At 40.8% G+C, this 10,885-nt stretch overlaps 1 protein-coding gene across 5 annotated transcripts in view; it reads left to right on the top strand.

Annotated features, from left to right (window-relative positions):
- The window catches only part of CYRIA (CYFIP related Rac1 interactor A), a 108,790-nt gene that overhangs the window by 84,563 nt on the left and 13,342 nt on the right, over nt 1-10,885 (top strand). For all 5 annotated transcript variants that reach the window (XM_060117746.1, XM_060117743.1, XM_060117747.1 and 2 more), the window contains one exon: nt 10,286-10,407. In XM_060117746.1, coding sequence (XP_059973729.1) covers nt 10,286-10,407 — 122 coding nt within the window. The remainder of the gene's footprint in view (nt 1-10,285; nt 10,408-10,885) is intronic.

The following is a 10,885-nucleotide window of genomic DNA, read 5'->3' as shown; positions in this document are numbered from 1 at the left end:
TGTTCTTGAATTTTGGCTTTCCATGCTTCCACATAGAACAGGGTTGAGTCCTTTGTCAAGTCTAATATCAAAATCCTTTAAGGTGATAAAAGTAAAATCTACAGGAATTTAAAGCAGTAGTTTTCAACGGATGTTCTCTGGAGCAGCAGTGCTCTGAGGTGACATCTCAGGGGATCCCATTCCCCACCACCATAGCAAAGGGGCTTCACTTCCTCTCTGCTACAACCCAAGGACTCTGATCTGCTCAGTCTTGTACTTTGGACATTTTCTTAGTATGTTATTTACGGGAAGGTCATGGTGGCTGAAGAGAACATTTAAATATCTTGAATTTTGATAACCGCCTATGGTACCAAAATTCCATTTGTAGATATACTATAATTTCTTCAAGAGGGGGAAGTGTGGAATGGATTCCCATGTCTGGTGGCTCACTACTAGGACTAGAACTATAGTATTTAAGGAAAATATAAAACTATAAATTTATAGAAATATATAAAATCTTGTTTATTTTCCCCTCAATACCAAGAAGAGTAACAATATTTCACTGAGACTGAGAAGATAAATCACTGGGCTGAAGTCACACAGAGAATGATTGGGGAACTGAGATGGGAACACAGATGTCTTTGGCTTTCTTCCTCCCTCTGCTTTGATTCCCTTAAGTGCTCATCACAGACAGCTTCCAGGAAGTGCTACAGCCATCATTCTGTTCCTGATTAGAGAGGGAAGTCTTAATCATCTACAAACTAAGATGTCTCATGAAAAAAAAAATTGGTTTCTTGATCCTGCAAATCATATTTCCTAAAGTTGACTTTCAAGAAAAAAGAATGATGGACTGGAAGGGTGGGGAAGATGGGCTGTGGTCATGAATTTTCCTTGAGTATATAGATTTCAGCTCAATACGGTAACAGTATATTGAGAATGGTTATGAGCCTTCATGTAAGCCAGGGTGCCATCAGGGAGACAGAGTTAAACAAGAGCAGCCTTTGCCTAATGAAGCCCCAGGCAGGTGTGGAGGACAATACAGGCACCCAGTTCAAGACAAAGTAAAATAAGGGGCTTAGGAGAGGCACGGTGTGGCCTGGGAGTAGAGGGAGAAAGCATACATCAAGTTTCAGGAAATGGATGACTACAGAAGGAATTGGAGAAGTCTTCCTGCAAAGGTGACCTTTGGAATGGACTTAAAACAATGAGTGTTTTTTCTACAGATCTAGAAGACTTTTCCGAAGAGAATAGTTGAAGTCCCTGAGGGAAAACTAGAGCAGGCAAGAGCTTGAGGGGATGGGAACTTCAGGTGTGCTTATACTTAAAGGGAGGTTGAGTAGTTAGAGGATCTAGGAAAGAAAGGCCACACTGAGGAGGAACCTCATCTTACTCAGTTGAGATTCCTGATGACAGGGCTTGGGCCCCACCCAGTTTGGTGACCCAGCACTCAGCCTGCATTGAGCCTGGACTATTGGACAATGAATGAGCCTGAGTAACAGATGCTGGCCATGTGAAGAAACAGAATAGAACAGGCTAGATCAGGCAGCCAGGAGACACAGACATTCAAGTAGGAGGGAGTGTAAATGGATTCAAATGCTAAAAGTAGTCAAGAAGGAAAAAGCTTGAAAAGGGGATGACAGATTGGGCAGTTAACTGCCCAACAGATTCAGGATTTATTACTTTGAGTACAGAGGCTGGATTACAAAAGAGTTAAGGAGTAAGAAGTAGAAGGAGGAAGGAAGGCTGAACGGTATACGGCAACAGCTCAAAGGCATTTGGCACCTCTACTTGGAGTGTTAAATATTCTTTTTGAAGTCACTGATGGAATATAATTGAACTGGGTCAAATAGATATAATTAGGTTGGGTCAAAATATAGTACAAAATCAGACACATCTGTCCTTAGGTTTTCCAGTTGTGTAGATCTGATTTAAATTTTTTGACCTTTGCAGCAGGTTTTACAGTTTATGGTCACATTTCTACACAATCACTTAACATCTTTTTATTGATGTTTTTTCATCCCACTACTTTTTTCTTTCCATGAACAGAAGTTTTACATTTTGATGAAGTGTTATTTTATCATTTTTTTCCTTTTTTACTAAGTTCATGCTGTATCTTCTTTAAGAAATCATGCCTATTCCACGGTCATAAAGATATCCTACTACATTTCCTTATGAAAGTTTTAGAATTTTAAGCTCTACATTTAGGTCAATGATCAGTCCTGAACTAATTTTTGTATATGTTATGAGAGAGGTGTTGGGTTTATTTTTTTTTCATGTTATATAAAATTATTCTAGCACAGGGAGATTGCTTTAATGCCCTTATCGTAATTTAGTTAACTATAATATGTATCAGGCTACTTCTGGACCTTTTATTCTCTCATTGCTTTATTGATCCCTTTCACCAATTAATACCAAAGCGTAACAACTAATAAGTCTTAAAGTCAGGAAGAGTAAGTCCTTCAACTTTGTTCTTTCTCAAGATGTTTTGAGTATTCTAGCACCTTTACTTTTCTAAATAATTTTATCAATCTTTTATAAGCCTTTAATGTCCACAGAAAATCTTGCTGGGACATTGATTATAATTACATAAAATCTAGGGATCAATTTGGAGAGAATTGACATCTAGGTAATACTGATTCTTCCCACCTATGAATATGGTCTATCTTTTCATTTGTTTAGATGTTCTTTAATTTCATTCAGCAGTGTTTTACAGTTTTCAGAGGTCCCACATATCTTTTGTTAAATATACCTTTAAGCATGCCATATCTTGACCATAACAGCATTCTTATGCTTAGTGTTTGCAATGGTATATATTTCCCCATTCTGTCTTCCTTTATCTTTATAGCGTGCTTCTCATAAACAACACATAGTTGGCCCATTTTTTTGCATCCAAGCTGATAATATCTACCTTTTTATTGGCATGTTTAGCCCATTTACATTTAATTACTCTTTGTATTTGAGTGTATCTTGGTGTTGTTTCCATTTGTTCCATTTCTGCTCTTTGTTTCTCAGTGTTTTTCTGCCTTTCAATTAAATCAAATAATTTTTAGTATTCTCTTTTGTCTTTTATGTTGACTTTTTAGTTATGCTTCTTGGTGCTTACTTTAGAGATTATTATACACATCTTTAACTTATTGCCATCTGTCTTCAAAATGTATTCTTTACTTCATGAAGAATTTAAGAGACTTATCACAGTACACATCCAATCACCACCCTTCCACCCTTTGTGCTCTTGCTATATGTTTTGCTTCTATGTACATATGTTATAAACTCCTCATTACAATATCTTTTTTTGACTTTAAACTTGCAGTAGTCTCTTAAACGTGTATGTGTTTGTATTTGTAATCTTAACAGATCTTTTACATTTTCTCACACATTTTCTTATTCCAGTGTTCTCCATTCCTTCTGACATAACTAGGTCTCTTTGGTATTATTTCACTTCCCCATGGAAAGGATTTGGATGGCATCTTGTGCTTATATCATACATGACTTATTCAGTATCTGGCATAGACCTGGGCATGAAGTATAAGCTTAGGAATTTTGAGTTCTTCACTGATGCTAATTCAGTAACTATCTGCAGAACATCTCCTGCATCCTAGCATTAGGAAGGACCAGCAGAAGTGGGGGTGGTGTCTTAGTGGAGCAGAGAGGCATGGGGGGAAAGACATAGAGCACATAAATATAGGAACATTAGAAGAACATGAACTTTTTTTCAAGGAGTGTATAACTTTATTGGGGAGATCAGATGCAAACACATTGACAAGACAGTAGGACAGGTAGCAGAGAAATCTGTAATAGGTAGAACAGAGAGCAAGTGATAGGCTGGCCAAAAGAAGTACAGGTTCTAGGCTGGGCCAGATGTGTTTCTTGGAATATAGCAACTGAAAAATGATTTTCTTATAAGAAAAACCAACCTTTATGAGCATAATAGGAATGCCAGAAACAATAATGGTGGTTGATGGGGAAGGAGGTGGGGTTAAGAGGGAAATTCTAAAGCTTCCAAACCACTGTCCTCTCAGAAAGGCTCTGAATTTTTTGACCTGTTAGGACTACAGTCTCCTACTCTTTAAAGCAAGGGAGGGGGCGCTGTCAGAGCAGGAGATCATCTGGGCTTTCTTTGTTGACTCAGGCCACTTCCTGCTGCTACTGATCTCTTCTTTCATCTCTCCCTCTCTGGTACCCTCACATCTGCTGAGGTTGTTCACAGGAGGCTAGATAATCTTAGAAGAGTAAAGGAGGAAAATAAAGAATGTTTTTGGTCACTTTACAAATGAAACAACACAAGCAAAAAGCAAAGGAGCAGAACAGACCTGGGAAGGAATTTGTTTATGCCATCGTAGGGATTCATTCGCAAAGATTCTTTCAGTTTCTAGCACTTTTGCTTTTTAAGCGCTTTTCATCTGTCAACATCCTCATTACGATCCTACAGGTCATAGACCCCACAGGAACATACAGGGAGGAGATGGGGCTCTTGTTAGCTTCCCTCCCTTTCCCAAGAATTAATATGAGACCCAGAGAGATTAATAGGCTTTCCCTGAGGTCTCATGTTTAGTGAGTGGTAAAACTGATGGTAGGATCTCGGTCTCCAAAACTACACCCTTGGACCTCCCCCTTCCCCCATGACATCACAGGGATCTCACAGCATGTGAATGAAATAAACAAGCCTTCAAGTATCTTAACCCTCCCTGTTCTTTGCAGTCCCTCATCTGATTGTTCCTTGGGACAGGGCTCTGGCATATGATGACTAATGCTCCTGTACAAATAAATATGTCAACCAGTCACACTTACTTACATCTTCCAATGGACCTTCACAATTTTACGTTGTTTGTGTAAGCAGTTAGTATTGTGCTATAAATCATTTCCATTTTACATGCCCAAATGTTAATATTAGATAGTGATGTTTCTTAGTTTATCCTGAAGGGGCGAGGTGTGGAGAAGTGAGGAAGTGGGTGGGGAAGAAGAGCCATAGATTTAATTTATGGCTTTGGCACATTCTTTCTGCTGTACCTTTCTTCTGTGTTTATACAACAACCAGTGGGGTACAGAGATAGGCATGTATCCTATTGATGAAATGCCAGGGCTTCCTTCGAAGCCAAAGACATCTCCAAATAAATTGTGTCTTCTTCTCACCTTATCTTTGGTTAATTTGTTTGATTCTCTGTCAGCTTTTCCACACAGTACTGAATAGGTTGTTAGGAAAAGGTGTGTGGGTTCCCGGTGCTTGTAGAGACAGGGCTTGTCCTTGGCTGATTTACAGAGATAAGAACCCTTTGATTTGACAGCCCTGCTCTGGGTTGAACCCTGCTGCCTTGCCCTGGGGTATGTTCACCAAAGATGTTCATTCCTGACAAACAAAGCCCATGGCCACCTTCCTCTCCATCAGCACAGTGGAATGCCAAGCATTCTGCTTTCAGTAAATATCACAGTCCTCCACTGTGAAACCTCTACCTGACCCTGGTGACTCCAACATGCTGACAGTGAATATCCACTGTCACTAGCAAATTGAGCCAAAGGAGGATAAATAGATCCCCTGTAAACAGAATGAATACTGTTTAACTTTCTTAATTGATAAGATGGTACTTTTCCATTAAAAATTCTGGGCACTTGGAATTCAGCAAGTTCTTGACAATAAATATATGTGTTCAAGGTCACAGTGCACATGATACATTTTCATACTTTCTACAATAGCAAGTCCGGAATAGGGGGTTTAAATCATCACCCGGGGAAAAGCCTGGATAGGCTTGTTCCAGGGCTCCTACGAAGTGTTGGTTTCTGAAATTGCCTGTGTAAATCACAGGGTTTTTTAACAGCTTTATCATTAGACAGGAACAGCCCAGCTTTCTGTAACCATCCTCCTTAATTTTGATGAAATAACTGGTGATGATTAGAAATTTAGAACATGATTCTTAGAAAAAATATCACCAAATAATTCACTGACTGCAACTGGAAATAATGACGCATTTCCATCATTAATATTATTGGTGTGCATTTGTGTGTGCGTGGGTGTGTGTATACCTTTGACTAAAGGTCAATTTTTGTGTTAAAAATAGAAAAACAAAACCCATAATTCAGAGTTCCTGTTCACTCAGCAAATGCTTTAGGAGGCTGCTGACAGGTTAAATATAGTAACCTTTTCAATCACTAATTCTTCAAGGTCTTTTTCAAGATGTCTCTCCTTGACATCCGAAGACACAGTACATTTTAAAAACATGGTAACCAACTGAATCTGAATCTGGAGAATGCCAAAAGTATAGACCCCACAGCCTCTCAAAGGACTACTCCAAAATGATAACAGCCTTAGAATTGGGAGAATAAACATTAAATGCAGTTTTTCACTCATCCAATATTCTATTAATGTGTTATCCACACTGAGGAAACGCTGATGCTGTAGATAAATGATGGAATATTTAAAAACACAATGTTAATGAAGATGTGAATAGCCAATCTGATTGTAGGTGAATGCATATTATCTTCATGGTAATAGAGAGACATGCAGCACTGTTAAAGAGAGAGACAAGACAGAAGAGAGGATCTAGAAGTAATAGGACCTTCATTTATTTTGCTGCTTCCCACAGCCCACTTTCTCTGTCACCTGGTCAATTTCCTCATTTATTCATTGAGTCATGACATGTTTAGTGAGTGTCTCCAATGGGTAGGGCATATGGGAACACTAAGGACAAGAATACAGACCCTGTCTCCAGAGATCTCAGAATTCAAAGACAAACAGAAAAACCATCACAAAACAATGTGAGAAGTACATTTAAATCATATGTTTCAACTATTCAGCACATTTTTCTACCAGCATCTACTGCGTGCCAGGCACCGTGTTAGGTCCTGGAAATGAAACAAATAAGGCCTGAGTCTTACAGGCTAAAAGATCAGATTCTCACTAATTAGTCCTAAGTGTCTGATCATTTAGCTGGGGGATCCAAGTGGGATGAATCATGAACTTAGGGATTTGGGCCAATACCAAATGTCACTTAGGGTTACACAGTCCTTTCCCCATTTGAAAAAAGACGAAGACAGACAGATGAGGCCTTCTTCCAGTTGGTCCTCTCTACCTCAGAAATTGATGCCACTTGTGATTTGAGTCCCCTGAGACTCTTACAGCTGCCTGGCCCAGAAGACAGGGACTGTGCTGCTGGCACCAAGGGCTTAATTATTAACTGGAAGAAAAGGTGACTTCAGTTCCATGACAGAGGAGAGAGGAAAAAACTAGGGCTTGCAATAAGCCTAACAAATTATGGAAGAAAATGAGCCAACGCATTTCTAAGTCAGAATCATTCCCAAAGAAGAAATGATGGCTTGGATTTCTCCCACCCCTCCCCACCCCATCCCTGTCGAACGGGGCCACATGAGAAACATTTCCAATAGGACACTAGGATATCTGCCAAAAGAAATGTTTTCCCAGAGAGGGAGGCTGGGGACTGAGGGTCCTGTTTCACAGATCACTCTGGCTGGCAGGGGGGAGTTCCTGCAGGCCGGAAGTGATTCACCATAGCCCCCAACTCTGCCACCTCTGGGAGAGGAGTGGTATCGTCCTGCATGTCACTCATCCAGCTCTTCGTGGTCCCATCAACGTCAGTGTGAATTTGTATTAGAAAGCGTCACTTCGCCTGGGATGGAGAGATGCTTGCCTGTCTGTGGCCAGTACCACTTTTAGGCCACTCTACTGGAAACTGTCCTACTTTTGAAGCACTTAAGAAAGGCCTCTGTTTTTAAAAACTGAGTTTGAAATCTTTCTCCTTTGGTGTTTCAGTAACCATCAAAAGAATGGGGGGGCTTTTTGTTTTTGTTTTTCCAATGCTCCTCTTCTAGACCACTTAGCTTTAATTCTGTTTTGTTTAAATCTTATCAAGTGGTGACTTGCTAAGATGGAGTCATATGACAGCCAAGATTAGGAGCCTTTTCTGTTCTCCAAGTGCCTTCCTCTCCCATACTTCTTTTTATTTATATTCAAATAGACTTACCTCTCAGAATCTTGGTCCCAGACTCTCCTTTTCTTTTCCTTCTCAAATATAAATCTGTATAGGAAATTGTCTTTGTGTTTAGCTTGTGAGTTTTCGATACATTCATCCAAAGGGGAAAGGGTTAGAGTCAAAAGTATTTGATTTTTTGTTCTCTAGGATCTTTGCATTTTTGTCATATGTTTTCTTCCCTGACTTTCTTCTTACTTGGGAACTGCCAGCCTTACCCTGGAATTCTGTTCATTGAAACGTGTCCCTCAGTTACAGGCTTCCTAGCTTGGGGGTTTTAGGTTTCTGTTTAAGACGCCATATTGCTTTGAGAAAAGTTTGGGAAAACAGGAAAAGATGAAATATATAGTGTATTGTGACAAACATTTTACCTGAGACAACTTACCAAGTGTTTGGGGGAAGCAGGAGAAGTGTAGCCAAGGATAAAGGAGGAGCATGTTTCTTTCTCTCCTCTGCTTCCAGGCTGGATTCAACAATGTAACCTGGCAGGTCCCTTTCCTCTTTCAAGTCCAGCCATTCTTTGGCGACCTGCCAAGTCTTCCTCCTGCTCTTCATGGATGCCCTCCCTTGGGGCTTCCAGCCAGCCAGCTCGAGTCCCAGCCCTTACATGGAGCAGTTGCCGCTTCTCCCGACCGCGCTCATCTCTCCCTTCTCTGCACCCTGGTGCACGTGTATTTTAGTTCCTCCTCATCTGCTAGCTGAAATCCATCTCATTTGTAGAAGGAACAGGTTGCAGGGTTTCTGAGTAATCTCTGAGGGCCTATGATTTCTTTTCTTTTAAAGAGAATTACTATACACTGGTGAATTTCACCCTTCATTTACCAGGTAACTCCACCAATTTCTTAGGCCTTAGCAGGATCTGAGAAATAAAATGATCTAAAAATCTCCATGGGCATCACTTCTCGGAGGTCTGGCCTTGCATTAGTATAGGTCCAGCAGATGGTGACTGAAGCAGGAGCAACCACATCTAGCCCACTTCTACTCTGATACTCAGCCTTTCTGAAGACCCAGTTGGCATGGTCAGTGCCTCACTTAAAAATCACCTATTTTGTGAATTCTGTTTTTTCTAACCCCCACCAAGATTAGTCAAAACTGGGATTTGATCTGGGTAATGTTAGACCAGGTATGACTCCATCCCACCTTTCATTAGTGAGCTCCGCTGGGAGAATTCAGAGCCTTAGGACTTGGATTTTTGAAAACAGATTTTTAGGAGAGGACATCTATCCCCTTCTCTGTTAGCAGTGCCTTCATTTTAGATGGAGATTAATTTCCTAACTAGCCTGGGCAAGACGCCTATTTTATAGGCATTGTGAGATAAATAAAACCCAATCTTTACCACCATTCAACTTCCACCCACTAGCCCCCCACAAAATACTCCTGCAGACAAGAGCAAACATTGGCTCCAGGAATGTAAACAAGTAGGAATTCACTGAGGGGCTAAGGGGATGTTTCTGTGGCTGTTTGAATGTGTTCTTCATTATTTAAGCTTAAATGTGTTGCTTATTTTTGTGGATAAATTTCAAAGATGAACAGTACAGGAGCCTTTAAAATGAACTCCTGGCACTTCTTGAGTTCGTGTTCAAAGAGAAACCCCAAGGCTTTCTACAAATCATTGTGTTCCAGAAAGATACATCCCTGTCATGGCTCTGAAGGATTCATTATCTAGTATTTTAAGCTTTTGTAGTATGGAGATATAAGGGAGACTATTTTCTTATCTATACTCAGATTCACAGACTTTCAATCATAACAGAAATATTCAATAGCTTCTATTAAAAGTGGATCCCAGGCTTCCCTGGTGGCGCAGTGGTTGAGGGTCCGCCTGCCGATGCAGGGAGCGCGGGTTCGTGCCCTGGTCCGGGAGGATCCCGCGTGCCGCCGAGCGGCTGGGCCTGTGGGCCGTGGCCCCTGGGCCTGCACGTCCGGAGCCTGTGCTCCATGGCGGGAGGGGCCACAACAGTGAGAGGCCCGCGTACCGCAAAAAAAAAAAGAAAGTGGATCCCAAAAGATAATGTTTATTCTTCCTATCGCCCACTGTACCACTTGGCACGTAGTAGGTATGCAAAAAATGTGACCTATACAAATAAAGGAGTGCCTGCAATGATTCCAACACGCTTTGCTTAATGTGTGTGAGATATTGATGACTATTTTGAACTGAGTAGTGGGCAGAATTTCTGTTAGTTTTCCTTTCTTAGCACCTTGTTATGTTAAAGAGTAAATACGAAGCCTGCAGGAGTTAAAATAGGATTGTCTAGCCGGTAGAACTGAATGCCGAGCCTCTTCTCAGGTATAAACACAAGCCCTCTGTGTCTTTTGGTTTCCCATCTGCTTAGATGCCCAGCCCACAGAAGGAGAGAGGGAAATATGGAACCAGATCAGCGCCGTCCTCCAGGATTCCGAGAGCATCCTCGCAGACCTGCAGGCTTACAAGGGCGCGGGGCCAGAGATCCGAGACGTATGCCAATAATAATACTGAACTGACAGCACCCTTAGTGGAGAAAGGAAACCCATGCACGCACACACACGGCAAGATTAAGTAATAGCCCTAGTGCTTCCTAGCGTACTAGGAAGAACAAGGAGGGTAATGTGTCCTTAAAAAATGTATGAATGGTCCTTTTTATTCTAGTACGCTGATCCGAGCACACAGTGCTGTAGGCTGTGTAAAGTGTTAGCCATTCTCTTCCCCAACATACATTTGATATTGCAGGACTCACATTTAAACAATAATTTGTCAGTATGTTACTTCATATAAGGGAAACATACATATGAAATCTACGAACAACAATTGAAATATGAGTCGTAGTCTGGGTTTATATGAACTTTACAAAACTTTGTAATAATTTTGGCAGCTTCTACTAGTATCACAAACAAGAGTCATAAAAGATCTCGCTTTAAGTAGTCTGCTCGTCTGTCATCTTGAAATGACACGTGAG

This window comes from Mesoplodon densirostris, chromosome 14 (assembly GCF_025265405.1).
Source record: "Mesoplodon densirostris isolate mMesDen1 chromosome 14, mMesDen1 primary haplotype, whole genome shotgun sequence".
Classification (NCBI taxonomy): Eukaryota; Metazoa; Chordata; class Mammalia; order Artiodactyla; family Ziphiidae; genus Mesoplodon; species Mesoplodon densirostris.
Note: the sequence above shows the minus strand (reverse complement) of the source record. Positions and strands in the feature narration are given on the sequence as shown.